The following is a 19,557-nucleotide window of genomic DNA, read 5'->3' on the forward strand; positions in this document are numbered from 1 at the left end:
TAATAAAAGACTTTGTCTCCTTTTTTAACTTGTCCCTTTAAGATCATATTGCACTTTAGAGTCACTAAGAACTAACACTTTTATAGCAATTACCTTCTTTCAGAAGCTGATGCCATCATTTCTATTTATAAACTCACCCTAGTACTATGTGCTAGATTTTATTATTTTATCTTTTCCAGATTAAAAAAAAAAAAGAAAAAACGTGGTACTAAGTGACTTATCAGATGTTGCACATGAAGCCAGGTTAATGAATCCACAAGATTTGCTCTTATTTAACACTGTAATCTACATATAAAGATCTGAGCTCCACATAGAAGATCTGAAAACCATATCCCTCAAATAATTTTTCTCTTCAGTGTCTCCCTAATACAAACCTTCATTTTGAACAGGATTCCAGAGATTGAGACCAATAGAAAGCTGAGACAAGTGTGTGGTTTTATTGAGATCTTTCACTGCCTTTGGCATTACCCACACTTCTCCCTCCTCTCTAATAATTTTTACCCACTTCCCAAGAGTGTGTTTAGGATTAACAAGTGTTTGGAAAGAGTATGCCTTGACACAAAGGTACTATATAACTGAAAAATAGTGAATTATTTACCATAATGAAAGTTAGCTAATTTGGGTGGGGAGGGGAGTGGAGGGTGAGAAAACAAATGAGTTCTATCCCTTGCTTTTGACTCTAGTTTAACCTAAGTAAGGGAAGAGGTGTCAAGAAGGTTTTAGTAGCATTTTAGCATTTTTTTTTCTGCTTCAAATATCATTCCAGAAAAATGTCTTTATTCCTTATCATAAGGAGTGGGTTAGACAGTTCAGTACAGGTGAAAAAAAAAAAAAAAGGCACCAGTTATCCACAAGCCTGGGTTCCATGTCAGCTTAACTTTGGAGATACACAGCCTGTCACTAGAGAGATTACATATAGTTAAAGGAGCTTTTCTCTCTGACATTCTAAGATTACATTCATTCTTTCTTAAAAAAGAAACTCTGAAAGTAAAACAAAGTGCTCATTGTACAGAGTTTGCAAATTATATAGAAGTCATCTGTAAATATCTCCTCCCCCATGAACATTATCCAGAGATAGTTGGTGACATTTTGATGTTTATGCTTCTATCTTATCTATTTACTATTTTTCAGAATGAAATCATTGTATATATAGTCCCTTAAAACACTTTTTTTTTCCACTTTACAGATTGCCATAAGCATTTTCCCATGTCATTAAATTCCATTTTATAACACTACTTGTAATAGCTATACTGCATTCTTTTATATATTATTTCATCAATCCCCTATTGTTAGAAGCTTGGTTTTTAGCCAGAATTTACTATTATATATGAAGCTTCACATGAAAAACCTTATATATAAATAGTGTGAACATTTTTGATTATTGAGCAGAATTATTGGTCAAGGGTTGTAAACATTTATGTACTCATTTTGCAGAATTGCCTTCCAGAAACTTTAGGTCTCCTATACTTGAAGTACCAATGTGTCTTCATAAGTGGGCATATTTCCCCTTACCCTTGTAATACAATATATAATTAAAATGTTTTTCTTAATGTATAGATGAATAAATATATTTATTCTTTACAATAAAAAACGGCATGTTATTTTAAATTAAAATTTTAAATATTATAATACTAAAGATTTAGTTATTTGTAAAATGGCATATCCCTACCATTTGTTCATTTTTAAATTTAAGTATTAGCTTTTTTTACTGGACATTTATAGATATTGAAGACATATATATTTGTATGTGTGTGTGTGTGGTATATAATACATACTATGTATATGTGTATACTTAAAGTACATTATGTAAGTATATCATGTTTTATCCTATCCTATATAATGATAGATTTTCAAAATATTTAAATAGGCATTTTGCTCAGTATTTTGTCTTTAAAATTTTTTTCCTTGGTCTTCTACTACAACTGATTTTTATTCTACAGAAATATGCTCTATTGGATTTTCTATTTTTAAGAGAAAAATATGATAATTACATCTTTATTTGTTGACAACTTATTAAAATGTTTCAACACCATATAACATAAACAGATATATGCAGAATGGATTCCATTTAAGTTCTGGGACACAAAACTAACATGTAGTATAATGTTAGATATGTAGCAAAATGTAAAAAATCTTTGATGATTTCAGTATTCTGAAATTAAAAAGATAAGATTCCCAAATAGCATCTTTTATACTTTAATAAATAAATTAAAATTGGTAATTATAAGTTAGTTATCAGAAATACATGTAAAGGTGTATTGGATTTAATTGGATTTTATGTAAGTCTAGAGAACTTAAGTATTTGTGTTTTGCTGGTATTTGTCCAGACATCTAGAGGAGAAAAAAAAAACCTTAGAACTTCAAATATTAATATGTGATAAATATACATAGAAAAATACTTTTCTCCAAGTATTAATTCAGGCTGTTTTTTTAATCTAATTATGCATGTATGGATGTATAATATTGAAGTAAAAACTACGTGAAAGAATTAAAGAGTTGATATTTGTTTTTAATTCTCTCTTGCTCATTTGCTTTCTTGCTCCATTCTAGCTCTAGATCTTTCTCTCCTGCTCTTTTTCTTTCAATAAGGAGGATAGGGAGTAGTTAGGAGGAAAAGAGAAGGTCAAAGAAATTGACTACTTTACTGAAATTGAATGTAATTGACTACTTTACTGAAATTGAATGTATTACTGTATAACTACTGCATATATTACTGAATTGGCTTGTTTGGTCAAATGCAAAACCCTTGCCATTCTGGGCACTAGCTCACAAATTAGTCAGCTTTCAGGGACAGTTAAACAATAACAACAACAAAACCCTGCTTCTCCTAGTTACCTTTCTTCATGCCTCATAGAATCATGCTGCCATTAATAGCCATGCAGATAGCTAAGTGAATTAAATCAAGTTAATTATTGCTCATGCTGTTTAAACAAACTTTGAAGCTATTGGGATAAAAAGAAAATAAGACAAAATATGAGACTCAGAAAGGTGAGGATCTAGATTAAAAGAGAGATAATTGTAAAGTTTTTCTCTATTAAGTCTGGCTAAAATGTTACCCCAGGCAAAATTTAGAGACCTTATCTGTTAAGATCTCTGTCTCTAGGTTTGTTCCCCCCCCAACGACTACCTCTCCCCCCTTCCATAAACCAGAAAATTTTCATTGCTTCTAGACATCTTAGAGAACCAGTCTCTATCAGCTTCACTACAGAAAGCATTGTGTGGAACTAACTGGTTTTTGTAAACTATGTCAGATGATTCAGGATTAACTATATATATTTTTTATTTCTTGTCAACTCAGTCTTAGGAGAGGGAGGAATTTCATAAATAAATCCTTGGTTAATATCTCACCACGTCAGGAAACTAGCATAGTAGATTATTAGGAAGTAGGAAGTCAGTATAAGAGATTTTCAGGCATAGCTATTCACTCTAAAATCAGACCAGTCACTGCGATATTGGGATGTTGATGCATATTGGTCAAAACCAGGAAAGTGTTAAACAGTTACTGAATGTTTATATTATGTTGTTTAACCCATATAGAAATCATAACAATTCTATCAGTTTCTCCCCTTTAAAACATTTAATTGTAAGAACAGCCCTATCTTACATGCCATTGCCATTTTTTTTTTTTTTTTGCCTTTAATATATTCCTCTAACAGTCTTGGTAACAACAGTGACAATTAGGTAAATGCCTGAGTGGTGAGGATCCCACGATCCTTCAGATGAGGAGAAATTGACAAAGATCAGTACTCTGAAAAAGAATTGCTATTTACAAATAAATGAGGGATGGAAAATAATTTATTTGGGAAGATAATGAGAAGTCATCATAATGTACATACTCCCTTAAAACATTTACTTTTTAAAATCACTTTACAGACTAAAATTTAAGAATATGCAAAATAAGCAGGCATGTTAAAATTTCTTCAATATTTTGACCTGTTGTGAAGAAGTATTTATGGTAAAAATGGAGGAGGCTTTGGTATAAACAGAAATTTTAAGGTTTTTAAGATTCAGCTTAAATTTTTTTTAAGCTGAATCTTAAAATTTCTGTATTACTTAAAATTATGGAAATAAAGTGACAGGACATTCTGGTCAATAAGAATGGAATATACAGGAGGAATATGTATCTGTGTTCAATGTAGTTGACACAGTTAATATGCACACAGTTTGATCACATATGGGATAGACAATGCTGAGTTATTAAAATATTATGGATTTTGTCCTCTAGGTAATTCTTCAAAGAAAATGTAGATATCTCATTTATGTTCTGTATATATTATCAGGAAGATGAGGAAATTTTACACTTTCTCCTGGGTCACATAATCAAGTTAACACCAGACAGATTAGTGGGAGTAAACAACACATTTAATTACATATGTGTGGCAAATCTATACACATTTGTATATAGAAGCCATTGGACAAAATGGGGGTATAAGGAATGGGGAAAGGAATGGTACTTCAAGGAGAGAATGACTTGTATAAAGAGGAGAGTCACATGGTGAAGATGCTTGCAAGTAAATGTTTTCCCTGACATATAGATAGCTTTTTCCAGTAGAAAGTTTATTTCTGGTAAAAACCCAATTCTGACTAATACCCTAATTTCCATTCTTTTAGGTAGTTAAGTAAGTAGTACAATTTTCTTATGAACTTGCAGGTTCTCAACTGCCCTTACCTCAAAGTAATGTACCTGCATAGTAACATGTTTTTGGAAGGTTTAGGGATATCTTGCCTGAATATCAATATTCATTTTCTAGGTTCTATACAATACCACTATACAGATATGCATTCTGGTGCTCTGATTACCTCAAAACCTTTCAAACTTCAGAAGTTTTAAAGTTTCTCATTTCAACTACAGTTTCTTCATTTGTTTTGCTCTTTTGCTGAGTTGTATTTAAACATTTCTCATAAGTAATTTTCAGTTATGCTCTTAATTTTGATGATTTATCTTCTTAGAAAGAGGTGGTATGAATGATCACCTTTCAAAAGCCTTAATTGTGTGGTAATGCTTTTATTTTTTTATGCCCAATAGACAGAATGTGCAAATTTCATCCGCGTACTTCAGCCCTACAACAAAACTCATGTTTATGTGTGTGGAACTGGAGCATTTCACCCATTATGTGGATATATTGATCTTGGAGCCTACAAAGAGGTAATATAGTGAAAACACGTGAAAAATGTAATTTCACTGTGAAAAGCTTATTTTTACTGTCTATGACTTAGATTGGAGTATAAAAACTGAATCTGGAGCTAGAATATGAATCCACTCAGACCATGGAACATGTTCTTTGAACCAGTATAGTTCAATCAGTGCTTTCCAAAGTCATGACAAGGCCAGCAGAAGTTTTTTGTTTTGTTTTGTTTTGTTTTGTTTTTTTCCCTGTCCTTCAATTACTGCAAGACCCATGTAAGTGATTGTGAGTACAAAGAGTGCAAAAGTGCTAAAAGCATGGAGTGGAAAGGACATACCTTAAAACTCTTCCATGGAGTTTGCTAAAATTAAGGGGAGCAATGAGCCCTAGTTGGAAGGGTGATCAAAAGGAAGTTTAAAGTTGCAAGAGCATTAGACCAAGCTTTTATGCTAATAGAACCATTCACTAATGGGGAAATGTTAAATAATGTGAGAAAAAAATGGAGAACTCCTGGAATGTTACCCTTTGAGTGGGGAAGAGAAAATGGTAACTAGAACAAAAATGGAGGGTTGGGTTGAAAGGAAGCGAGTGGATTTGATGACAGTGATAGGTAGGAAGGCTGAATATAAGGCAGAATTTGTGTGTATTCAGGTAGGTAATGGTGGAAGAAATCTGGAATTTCTTCTATAACTGATAACATTGAAAAAGTTAAACTATAAAAAAAATCACAAAAATGGTTAAAATTTTTCACAAGCTTAAAAATATTTATTTTCAGACAAAATAGTATTGCTCTAAAATACTGCAGAAAAAAATTTAAAGTGCGTCTGAGTGTTAATGAAATTAAGGATTATGCCAATTGATATTGATTGAGTGCTCACTATAAGACACTGTGTTAAATGCTTCATATCTGAAAAAAATGTTATCAGATAATTTCTCAACTGTATAAAAACTCATGTCCCTAAACACTTTTGGGTTGCCATTTTGACTATATACATAATCAACCTTAATTTTTTTTAAAGATTTTTTTATTTATTCATACAGAATTGGAGTATAGGCCAGAGATGCGGAGGGTGAGAGGATTCACCAGGGACAGAGTGGGGAGCAGAATAGGCAGATCTATGAAGTACACTACTGAGGGGAGCAGCGGGGGGGGGGGGTCAGGAGAGGTCTGCCACGCCATGTGGATCTCCTCCGGGGCAGGCAGGGATCGAACTCATGCGGAAGTGGCTTAAGCTTCTTAGTGCAGTGCTTTAACCTGCTGAGCCACCAGGGAGGTCCCTCAACCTTAATTTTTAATTCAAAGGGTTTTTTTGATTAAAATTAATTGTTTAAAATGTTGAAAGTGCTTCTGAGTTCCATGTATAGCTTTATTTTGAGTTTTCTAAATTTTAGATTAGATTTATATAATCTAATAAAATCCATTTCTCATAAGATCTAGAAATTCTGTTTTATAAGTTTTTATCATGTTTCCCATCCAACAAATTTGACCTCTTATATATGTTTACAATAGGGCACATTGATTGTGAAACATTATAATGATCTTAAAATTGCAGACATATTAATTTGTTCACTACACTCATTATTTCTGCTGCACCAAATTGACAAAGAGAGAAAAAGGCATATATTAACTAGCAGTAATGCATTCCAGCTACCAATGAGTGTTTTAAGCATTAAGAAACATGTAGATTTCGGCAATTTAATAACTATTACATTAGTGTGTTTTCTTTGTGCTGTCGACTGTGCCAGGTATTTTACAGGGGGTGACTTTTGGAATTTTACAACACTCTTAATGAAGTTAGTAGCTTCATAATTTCCAGTTTACAAGTTAGTAAAAATGGGGTCTCAGTAGAATTAAACAGCAGGACAAATATCACCTAACTAATAAATGGTTTAGCAAGGAAACTGAACCAAGGAATCTGTCTCTAGAACAAGCTTGCCCCTCTGAGCTTTGGAATATGTTCTCTAAATTGTTTCTTTGTATGGGTTGGCGGGTTGCACTATCATCCTCATGTTTATGTGTGTGGCTCTTATGAATAACCACACATATTTGCAGAATAATTGGTTGTGTGCTTGAAAGTAAAGTCTGAGCTTATGGACCAGGTTTCTTTATATTGGTTTAACTGATTCATGCAGAGATCAAACCCACAACTGTGGTCAGATAAATTTTCTTCTCTGACCAACTTGTCTAAGTAGACCAGACTCAACTGTTTGAAAATAAAGCAACCCTGATAGTTAAATCTCTGAACCACTAGGAGACTTGGCAACTTGAATCCATCATTCTTTGTTGCTGGTGTAACGCTCTCTTGCCTCGCTTTGATGAAGGGTAATATATAACAGTAGCTCCTAGCATAGGGTGTAATTATGTAAGATAGCCCCAGCAGCTTGGATGTGTTTTGAGGCTGAAGGCTAAAGGCCAAACTTGCAACCTGCTGGGGGATACAAACAGTGTTCTTTAGCTCCTAAAAGTCACAAGTGCTGAAAGGGAATTTAGAAGGAGCTAATTATTTAGCTTGGGACTGTCATGAAGCCTAGGGGCAGTCAAATTTACAAGTCTGTGAGTAAGAGAATTATGAGTACACAGGAGTGTCAGGCCTTGTAGTTTGCTGCATGTCAGGAATATAGGTGATAGGATTTCTCTCCTGCTTGAAGATACTTAACTTTTAAAATGAATTATTAGTTAGTCCTGTGAAATTATTGTCTTCCCAGAGGAAAGGTAGAAGACCTACAGTTTTTAAATGGTAGAAGCAATTTTTAAATTGTTTCTAAGGCAACTGAGAAAGAAGAACAACATTTATAACAGGAACAGAGGACACAGTGTGAGAAGTTGCCTTTCTGGACATTATAGTTCCATGTGTCTGGGACAATGGGAAGAAAGGACAAAGCTGAAATGAAGCCCAGATTTCTGTTTTTGGCAGTGAGCTGGCAAGTGGTGTTATTTATTGAGGTGAAAATAGTAACACATTTGTGGGTAAAATGGTAAATTCATTCTGTACATTCTGCATTAGAGAAATGTTCAGTAGGGCCTGCCAAGTGGGCAGCTGGATCGGGATTTCAGGACAGAAGTCATGGGTGTTGTCAACAGCTCAGAATTGGAGCAGGGGGAGCCAGGGTTTGAGTGATAGTTCCCTCATGTCCTAGCTCTGAGGCCTATGAGGAGGGCATAAACTTCTAAGCTTCTCAAGTCAGTAAAATGATGATAATCATGTTACTACCTACAGAATTACTTTGAGGATAAAATGACAAAATTTATGATTAGGCTTTGGTGTAGCACTGGCTTCATTCTTGTCACTACATTTTCAACCACACTGGCAACTGGAACACAGAAGGATAAAGATGAACAATTCAAAATATGTACATATACTTTATATGAAAATAATGTCCACTACTACTACTATACACACACTCACACACACACACACAGAACAATACTGATGTCTTGATAGTTGTTTAATAATTAGACTGAAACGATTTTCTTTCCCTGGGGTCTCCCTTCTGTTACTTCAGACCTCAACTTTATGATTTCATGGAAAATATTTCATGAAAAAAAATACTTTTAAAAAGTCATAATTGTCTCCAAAATTAGCAGGCCAGATAATTCAGTCAGTTTATCTCAGGAAGTCCTTTTAATCAGTCATTATTTTTACATCATTTTGCTGACTCTGAAGGAAATTTGTTCTCCTGCTGTCTCCTTTCACCAAGAGATTATAAGAGAAACCTTGGACTCAGCTTCCACAAATATCAATTTTATAGGCTTATCTTGAAAATGTAATGAAATGTTGCATTTTGAAAACAGAAGACTATACAATGGTTTATCTCCATTCTGCATCAACTATGGAATTTTTCTAGATATTTTCTTGGTTTTGCTCTTTCAGCTTTTCCCTGTTTTCCTTGTAACAACAGGACTCACTATCCCTGTGCGGACTTAAGAGTCCACAACTTTGTTTGACCCATGGAGGATAATGTGCCACTATCTAGAGTGCTTTTTCTTGACGTATCTCTGTCCCTGTCCACAGTTGGGAAGCATGTCTTAAATGTGTTCTCACTAGATCCTTTTCATGCCTAAGCATCACTCTCACAGCTTGTCATTAACTGACCTGTGCTAAGTAAACATCTTGGGTTTGATCATGCCACATGGTGACAACAAGTCTCTCATTTATTTCAACACATTTTTAAATCCAAGAGTTTGCAATTCTGAAACTAAATTAGTTAAGACCATGAACTTTGGAGGCAGCCCTAAATTCAAGGCTCTGCTTTTTCTTAGTTAAATGATGCTGAACAAGGTACTTAACTCCTTCTTTACTCAGCACCCTCCTTGTAAAGCTGTGTCTTTGAAAATAACTACATCATTAGATTTTAGTAAAGATTTAATGAGTTGATATAATCAAGAAGCTGACACAGTTAGTTCCTATTAACTGTTAATAACCATTAGTGTTAGTAATAAAGTGCATTTACTTAATCCTAAGAAATAGCAAATGTTAGACATAGTGCTTATTTTTTATTTTTGTATTTTTTGAGCTAATATTGGTTTATAATATTATAGGATGCAGAAGAAAAGTCTCACAACTCTTTTGATGTGTGTTATTACCATACCTGCCACACAGCATCCTTAATATTATAGGATTCAGAGGAATAATTTCACAACTCTTTTGATGTATGTTATTACCACACCTGCCACACAGCATCCTTAGTCCCCTGCCATAGTCTAGAGAGCCCTATACACCCTCTTCTCCCCCTATGTTAACCTCAATTCTGCAGTCAGATTTCTAGGATTTGTTTTGATTTAGTTGTGTGTTTCTTTGTTTTGCTTCTCTCAGTTTATATATGAGTTAACTTATGATGTATTGGTCTTCCTTCTCTTGACTTATTCCTTTTAGCATAATCCCTTCTCAGTGTATCCATGCTGTTGCAACTGGCAAGATTTTATCATTTTATACTGAGTAGTACTTAATAATACTATATTAATTTCTATTAACATTTGTTTATAAGGCAGTAGTTACTGATGTCTTTTTTTTTAAGAAACAATATGAATGACAGTGTAATACCATCAATGATGTGTGTCCTCTCTTGCTCATTGCCTGCTTTGTAGAGAAGCAACACTGAATAGTTCTAGTTTATTACATTTGTGAACTAACATAAATTTGTAGAGAACCATCTACAGAGAATATCTGAAAATTCCTCTAGTGTTTTTTCAGGGTGAGTCATCAGCATTATGCTAGATTGTTGTGATGTCATTATTATGAAACTCTCAAGCTCATGGGGCTACATTAATTATGCATTCATATTTTTCTTGGAAAGTTTAAGTTAAGATGTTATTTTTCTCCTGAATATTAAAAGCCTGCCAATGTCTGTGGCCACTATAATAAAAATAGATGTTTCAGCCAAAATAACTATGTGCCTTTAATGTGTACAGTGTTTTCATAATAGTGAAAATACTACAACAGGAATTTGTTGTTGTTGTTCACATGAATTAATGGTTCTGAAAATGAACTGCTTGCCTCAGGGACATTTAGAAATATGATGTAATTTTATGTCACTAAAATTGCAAAATATCACAAGGCTTAAGTAATTTGGTACAGTTGCAGATGCTTCATTACCTGAAAGTTTAACTGTTATGATGAACTTGTTTCTTAGATGAGGTGGCTGGTTTTATTAGGCTCAATGAATTAAATACTAAGCTTAAGAAAATGTATGTTTGGTAGTGCTTTTAATAATGGTAGTGATCCAGACTAAGTGAATGGATGAGTAAATTGCTGCTTTCATTTGAAATTCACCCAGAATGTCATTACTACTTTGGGCAAATGGAGACTAAAACATGAGAATTGAGTCTTGCCAGAAATAATATTTGCTAAAGAGTCAAGGAGCCCAGCACGGTGCACATGCTGTTTGCTCAATTGGCATTTACTGAATAAATGAGTTAGAATGTAGTTCTTATCTCTTGTGTTCTTGCTGATTCTGATATTTTTGAAAATCTCACTTGTGTTACTATTTCTCATAACAGGAGGTTGTGTTCAAACTTGACATACATAATTTGGAGTCTGGCAGACTGAAATGTCCTTTTGATCCTCAACAGCCTTTTGCTTCAGTAATGACAGGTAAGATCAGTGACAGGGAGTTCTTGCTTTCAGGTGATTTTTCTAAAAAAGATTTGTATGAATCAAACCTTTTTTATTGAGTTAAAGATTTGTTTGGATTTAATCTACTAACTACTTGGTTATAGTAGTCCAGTGCCAAATTGCTCTATACTGAGCATTGTTATCAATAAAGTGAGGCCCCAGCAATTCTTCATATCCATATTTAATTTTAAGTGATTTTCACTTGAATTCTTAATGCAAATAATACATACTCCCTTGTTCTATAATCTTACATGTACATGTCTTAGATTTTTATATATACATATATATATATATATATATATATATATGTATGTATGTATGTATATAAATCTATGCCCTATATCTGGCTCACTATGGTTGTTAAATTTAGCAATTCCTTAAGTATATCTCAAGATATGTTGAAAATTTGAATGGAAAAATTAATAAGACATAAATTGATACATCAATAAATTAATCAAGCTAATGAATACAGATAATAGAATGCTATAACGTCCTTTCCCCTAATTTCACCATAACCTACTTATAGTAACAGAAATGTGAAGTTTTTTCTAAAATCTTTCAGTCTTTTTTTGCTTTGTTACATCTTAAATTCTCTAATGAGATGACTATCTTGTTTGAAGAAGGTAGAACTGTGTGGTCTGAAGTTGGTTTTCAGGAATGCTGGCACACAGTCTGATTTTCAGCCATTAAGGACTCCTTTTGTCTTGGTTTGGTTCATGACTTTAGTCTCTTTTTATTTAACTTGTCTATCAATGTTTGAGTAGGTGATAAGAGTGAAGCACCATGACATTTTAATTTTCACTTAGTAAGAGCTAGTGATCATTCTTTGAAGTGCAAGTATGTGTATTTTTGTCTGTTTTCAAAATTATATGACTAATGTCCCACCATTATCCTCAGACAATGAGATAGATGGTGTGTGATTATCTGTCAAGTGGGGTTGACACAACTTCATACTAAACAATGGATGGTAGACATTATTGACTGCTCTTAGGAATCCCGAAGTAATTTTGAACACAAAGACAGTTTTAAACTCTGAATATACTAGTTCAGTTTTTGTTGAAACATACCTTTCTTTTTTTGTGAAAACATTCAAATATCTGCAGGCTTTTTTTTTTATTTTAGAGCAATCAAATATTTCTTTGATGTTTACCAAACTTTGTTCTTTGTGAATTTTGTTTTCTGCTTCTAATTTGCCCGACAGTGGGTATTGCTGTTTACCATTCATATAATACCATATGAGATGGAAGCAGTTCTATAGCTACATCTACTTTACATAATTTGATTACTTTCTTATGTTTTGTATTGTTTTTTTTTTCCTTTACATCTTGACTACTGTGATTATTTAGGTTGGTTGTCTCAAATAGTAAGTAAAAGTTTTATTTGGAACTATAAAATCAGGAGACTTAGAAAAGAATGACATCATTTATGAAAAGCAGAATTTTAAAGTTCTGAGGAAAATTGGATTTCAGTGATAAATAAAAAAGCATTGTCGGCCCTCCCTGGTGGCGCAGCGGGTTAAAGCACAGCACTGAGAATCTAAAGCCGCTTCTGCATGAGTTCGATTCCCGCCTGCCCCGGAGGTGCCCACATGGTGTGGCAGACCTCTCCTGACCTGCCCGCTGCTCCCCTAAGCAGTGTACTTCGTCGATCTGCCTGTTCTGTTCCCCACTCTGTCTCTGGTGAAGCCTCTCACCGTCCCTGAGCCTCTGGCCTGTACCCCAGTTCTGTATGCATAAATAAATAAATCTTAAAAAAAAAAGCATTGTCTTAAGGTATTTCTTTATCTAGGTATTTAGATACTCTTTTGAGATTAGATATTTTTTACACACAAGCCTACCAGGTGTATTCCAAATTATCTGACCATGAAAGGGTTATCTCTGGAAGAGGTAACATATTCTATGCCATGGGTGTTAATGGGCAGACTGAGGGGTGGTACCCCAAGAACTCTCAAATCACAATCTGAATCAGTTCTGCCATCTGCTACATATAGACAAAGCATTCTCTTAATGTGAAATTAAAAAAAAAAAAGTTAATAGGATTAGTGTGCATAGAAAGAGAACAAAAGATAATTTTCTCTTTAAAACACCCAAACATTCCACTCCCCTCATGGGTAAATGACTAGCCAAACAGGGTTGGCCCAAAGCGAGGCCGTAAAGGCCTGAAAACTTGCCAAAAGCCAAAGGCAACTTCTGGCAGGGAGCAATAGGAAAGGTGCAGAAAGGGCCAGGCAAGTTTGGGATGGAGATAGCAAAATCAGGATGCACATCAAGGTCATTGCTGAGAATGGCAGCCACCGGGTCTCTCTGCATCACTGCCAGGTGTTTTCACATGCCTCTGCTCCATGTGTCGCCTAAGACCCCCAAGTCCCTGGTGCAAGTCCAAAGCTGAGAAAACAATGGAATTCTTCACATGGCTCTTTGCTCCATGTACTTCCTCCAAGTCTTCTCTTTCCCCTCTCCCAAGTCCTTTTTAGCCTCTCCTAGCTGCTCAATTCTCACTTCATTCAGTGGGGCAGAGAACATGGAACCTCACATTTTTTAGATTACACTTCCACACTTACTCTGTGAAAACATTAAAATTAGCCCCTACCACTACCAACTCCAAAATGCTGATTTACATTTGGGGAGTTTGACCCTTGCTTCACCTCTCTTCTACTTCTCAAGCTATTTCCTTTCTTCTCCTCTTTCATCTCTCCATTCTTACTCTCCTTTCCCTGCTTCTTCTTCCATCTCCTTCTTCCTCCATCTTTTCATACTCTTTTTTTTTTTTGTCCCAGTCTCCAGCTTCTCCTCCTTGGCTCAGCTCTTCTGTTCTCTTCTTTCCTCTTCTCTCCTCTTGTAAAACATGGATATATTCATTTGACATAAATTAACAGCCAGAGAAGAGTGGTATGCAGCAATGACAACATCTTTCCCTTTTCAGTCAGGAATTCCTGTTTATCAGAACTATTAGAGACATGATTAGCTACAAGGAATTCAGCATGGTATAATTACAAAGAATGACTTCAGTGCTGAAAGCTCCCTTTCAGCAAAGGTTAGGCAAAGAAAAGTGGTGGTCACTGAGACTGTTTCAGTTAAGTAAATACTAATTACACAATTCATTCTTCATTATGGCTCTTACTTTTTAATGTGTGTGTGTTGCCACAAAGAAGAACTTTTACTTATGAGAAAGCCTTGAGTTATATGTGAGGAGAGGGCAAGAAAGAAGAGGTTGTAAAAGAAGCTATTGCATGTGCAATTATTATTTTACAAGACTTGGGTCTTTCTTTTTTTTTTTTTAATTCAAATAATCTAGCATCAGTTTACCTGAGTTAATTGAGTTATATTTTGTTCAGCTATGCAAGTATTTCAAAATCTGTGTGTCAAAGTTATGAAACAATATATTCTGATGTTAAGCATTAAACATCTTTGGTCTTATACTGTGAAATTAGTATATTGTAAGTGATATCTATGGCTGCACCTTTAGAAGTGCTACATGTTCTTTTCTCTTTTCCAGATGAGTACCTCTACTCTGGAACAGCTTCTGATTTCCTTGGCAAAGATACTGCGTTCACACGGTCCCTTGGGCCTACTCATGACCACCATTACATCAGAACTGACATTTCAGAACACTACTGGCTCAATGGTTAGTGATTTTCTCGTTTTTTGATTGTTTTGCTTTTTGATAGATAAGAAACTCATTATTAGTCATTCCTATGTGTTTGGGGGTAGGTGATTTAATTCACATTATAGAACATGTTTGAAATATTTCCCCACTAAATTAGGCAAGTCTCTAGAGACCAAAGTCTATAAAATAATTCTAGCTAAATGTATTGTTTGTGTGCTGTTGTCAATGACACTGTTCGAGATTCTAATAGATGTTTTAAATATTCTCAGTGATATATGAGGTATGTTTACTAGTATGTGTTTTGTAAAAATGAGTAAACTGAATCAGAGATGAAATAGAGTAATTTGGTCAAGATTTTATTATACAAATTGTCTACTGCAGGCCAGGAATTAAAATCTGCATTCTTTCTACTGCAGACTGTTTTCATTTCTAAGTCAATTGCTGTTTATAAACCAAATGGAAAGTAGATTATAAAATTCACATCTTTTGCTTAAAGCTCATTTAAATTTTTAAGCATATTTCTATTGATGTTAGTTTGTCTGATTACTTTTTTGTTTGGGAATCTTGTGACATCTGAGTTTAAAACAAAGAAGGACCAGCTAAATAAATTTATTTAATTCAGTACATGGTGCAAGTTTCTCTTTCCATTTTTTACTGCACTGCCTTCTACAAGTCATATTTTTGTAGGATTTTCAAATCATGGTAATTTCTTGCAAACACATGATTTCATTCCACTGCAAGGCAGACAGATATGACACAGCTATTTAAACAGGTAGGTAGTATTTCTCGTTCCACCATACATTCTGGCCCTCAGTAGAGGGGTAGAGTTTTCTGAGAAGCTTTCTTATCTCAGTATTCAAGTAGTAACAACATAAACAAAGGAAAAATACTTTAAAAACATTTCTTTACTAAAACCTTCTAGATCACTTTTTACACAACAGTGTGATGTTCATTGACCAAAAGAGAATTCTGTTAGGGAAAAAAAAAAATATCCCCAACAACTATGTGCTTCTTCTTTCACACTCTTGTTGGCAAGACTATGTTCCTGAGCAAGACTATGTTCCTGAGTACTTTGAAGTTTTTTTGTAGAAATGTTTGATTCCATATATTTTATTAATAGAAAGCTTACTTATCTATAACAAGATACACTCAGAACTTTGAAATGTATATAGATTGTATTTCTCAATCTTGGAATGGCAAATAACATATGGCCACTCTCTTAATAGTAGTAGATTGTGCTGTTATTTCCTTATCTGTGATATGTGCACAAACAAGTCTGCAGAATTGCTAAAATAGTAAATGCAGGGAATATTTATGCAACTATTATCTGCATAGCATACTGTTCTTAGTGCTATGTGATGCAATTTACAAAGTAGAATGCCTCTGAGTTAATTTAGCATTCTCTTAATGAACAACTTTTGAAGATCAACAGTAAACTTAATGCTCTACTGTCCAGCTGGCCTGTAAAGTTTATATGGGAAGCTTGCTGATCTTATCAGATGACCAGAGCATAAGGAGACACTGGGAGATGAGGCTGGAAGGTTGGGAATATTGTCCGAAACCAGTGAAAAGTCATCTGTTAGTAATGTGGGAATCAGGTCTTTGTTTTTATAATGGTTAGAAGCCTTTGTTCAAAAACAAAGGTAGTTGCGGAGGAGGTGGACATGAGGATATACAGTGGTGAATATTGAATTAGAAGCTATCTGTTTGGAACTAGAAGAATCCAATGATGAGGACAGGTTCAAGGGAAGATTGTTGATGTTGGGAAAGCTTTGCAAGTAAGTGAGTAGAAGGAAAGAAGAAAATGGTAAGATAGAAGACACACAGCAAGTCTCTGAATGTTTGGTGTGTTTCTGGCATCTATTTAGTGACTTTACCTACTGACCACTTTTTCCTTTTCTCTGCCTCCACTTCATAATTCTGAGCTCATCCATTCTAATAGTTTAAGCTGTTTTTTTTGTTTCCCTAAAACTACATTTCCAACTTTTTCTTGTAAGTCCTCCTAAAAATGTTAATTTGATGTTTTACATTTCATCTCAGAGTAAAATCAACTAGTTTATTAATATAAGAATAAAGATGAGTAAGTCTTAGCTTTGATTGGACTGCTAATATGTACTGGTATTTTTACAAGTTGTGTATTGATGCTTTGCTTGAGTTTCTTTAAAAAGTATACAGCTACTTTCAATTGAATCGAAAATCCTGAGACTAATTTAAACTTATTTTTTCCCCTTTCTATTCAGCAAACAATATCACTTTCCTGACATTTATTCTTCAAAACCTTCAAAACCCCACCCACCAAGTCACCTTGAAGTTATTTTTTTAAATTTCTTCCTCTTCATCTAATTTATCTGTAAGAGTCCTAACTTTATTAAAATATTATATTAAACTCATTTTTTGTGATCATCATCTTTGAATAGGTCTTCTTTACATCATCTCTGCTTTATTACTCCTGATTTATCATTGATTAGTTCCACTCTCCCTGGTCTATGATATTTCAGATTTATTTTATATATTATCCATGCTAGTCATTGTATTAAGTACCTCTAAAGTATTATGTTGTACACTGGCATAATCATGATAGAATACTCTTTTTTTATTAGTGATTTTTATTAGAGGTGTAAAATTAAGTTACATTTATGAATATTTAGCTGTTAAGATGCAGATTTTTAAAAATAAACTTAATATTAATCTTATATGAATATTTTGCGTCCATTTTTATCACTGAACTTCCCAGAGGCTACTTCAATGCTTATATTTATGCCATTATGTTATTCTTTCCCCTGCCTAAAATTACCCAGAATGAAATCAACTAGTCTCTGCCAGTCCAAGGAACCTTGTCAGAATTTATCTAGGTCTTTGGTTAATCTAGTTTTAAATGTCTTAACAAGTCTGAATCCTGACTCCTTCTTTGAAAAACTAATCCATCTACTAAATACTTTGAAAAAGGATGAAAACCCACCAAGACAGGTTTTTTTTTTCTGAGAATTTGTTTTTACTGACATACAAAGATTAAGTTAAAATTGAGTAATGCAATTTAAATTGGAAAATGGTATTTCAAAGTCACTCACTTAGAATTAGCTAGTGGACTCACTGGGAAAATTTAAACTTTCTGCCTTTTTTTTTTTATAAAGGTTTTCATAAATCCTTGTTTATTTGTTCACAACATAGCATTTCCCTCTTCCAAAGACAAAATATGATGGGACATTCGAGAGGAAAACTTAGATGCTTGCACAGCTTGTCAACTCAGTCTTAGCCTGTATTAGGAATTAGGACTAAATATACAAGTCAGAGTGGTTACTCAAGCACAGTGGATTTTTTGGTGAGAACCTTAAGATACAACTAAAAAGAATAGCCATTTGGAAAATTAAAACAAGGATGCCTCATATGCATATGTTTTTGTTTACTTTCCTGGAGTAAATGAACAATTTTGTTTGAAAGTTTTATTTTTAACATATGGAGGCAGCTTTTATTGAAGGCTCTCTTCAAGTGTTCTGTTGGACATAAATCCTCCTTCTACCCAAAATTGACAACATTTTCAAAAGTGGTAGAAAAAAAGACACTACCGGAATAAAGGAAAGCAGGGCTCTCTCTGGGTGTCAGGTCACTGGAGAGCTGTGCGGCTGGCGAAGGTCTCCTGGGAAAGCCCGCTCCCACCACTTTTCTGCCTGTTTCTTTGGTGGTGGTGCTGTTATGAGTTCACTAGTGAAAATGCATGATTTCAAACTCCATCTCTACTAGGGCATGTGTTTCAAATGCCATAGGGCATTTGAAAAAGCTACTCTAATAAAGCCCAGGTGTCTATTGGTATGATTTTAAATGACTTAATTCAGCAACTATGCATGTCATATACTGATCAAATGATACCTATATTTACCCAAACTTGGCAGCAAGTCAGGAAAGAGTTTCTATCAAAAAACATGAACAGCAAAGTACCAAGACAGGACTTCAATTGAATCTGCAAGAAAGGAGCTCTGTGTTCTTGATATTTGTAGCTATTTTTAACTTGTAAGTATGTTTATAATTATTTAGTTCAGAATGCAGAACTATTTGAGCCTACCTCTTTTCATAATTAGATTTTTTAAAATAATGAGCATTTAACTGAAAGGGCTTCATCATGTAATTTTTTTTCAGTCCTCTAACATGATTTTCTTATAATACTTGAAAAAGAACCAACCTTTAAAAGAGGCCAGTAGGGACTCCCTAGTAGAACAAGGGGTTAAGTCAGCAATTTGAAGCTATCAGCTGCCACCACAGCATGAGTTCGATCCTCAGCCCAGGACCTGGCCCAAATGGAGCATCAGACCTCTCCTGTCTTGCCTACTGCTCCCCTCAGCAGTGTCTGTCAGTAAATCTGCCTTCTGCTCCCCACTTTTTATCTGGTGAATCTCCTCAACTCCCACCCCTGCACCTCTGGCCTACACCCCAGTTCTTCTATGCATAAATGAATGAAATTAATCTTTAAATAAAAGTCTGCTAAAGCCAATAACCACTGAATAAATACAGATTATCTATGTTACATATCAATTGAAAATTAAGAAAAAAGACTTTAAAAGTACTATATTTCGGGCCCTCCCTGGTGGCGCAGCAGGTTAAAGCACTGCACTAAGAAGCTGAAGCCACTTCCGCATGAGTTCCATCCCCGCCTGCCCCGGAGGAGATCCACATGGTGTGGCAGACCTCTCCTGACCCATCTGCTGCTCCCCTCAGCAATG

The 19,557-nt window shown here is 34.5% G+C and overlaps 1 protein-coding gene across 1 annotated transcript in view; it reads left to right on the forward strand.

The window, feature by feature from the left end:
* The window catches only part of SEMA3D (sema domain, immunoglobulin domain (Ig), short basic domain, secreted, (semaphorin) 3D), a 174,159-nt gene that overhangs the window by 94,854 nt on the left and 59,748 nt on the right, over positions 1-19,557 (forward strand). The window contains exons 5-7 of the mRNA XM_012721056.1: positions 5,027-5,146; positions 11,125-11,218; positions 14,735-14,863. Of these exons, the coding sequence (XP_012576510.1) occupies positions 5,027-5,146; positions 11,125-11,218; positions 14,735-14,863 (343 nt within the window). The remainder of the gene's footprint in view (positions 1-5,026; positions 5,147-11,124; positions 11,219-14,734; positions 14,864-19,557) is intronic.

Source organism: Condylura cristata, unplaced genomic scaffold, assembly GCF_000260355.1.
Source record: "Condylura cristata isolate star-nosed mole 26May11 unplaced genomic scaffold, ConCri1.0 scaffold00005, whole genome shotgun sequence".
Classification (NCBI taxonomy): Eukaryota; Metazoa; Chordata; class Mammalia; order Eulipotyphla; family Talpidae; genus Condylura; species Condylura cristata.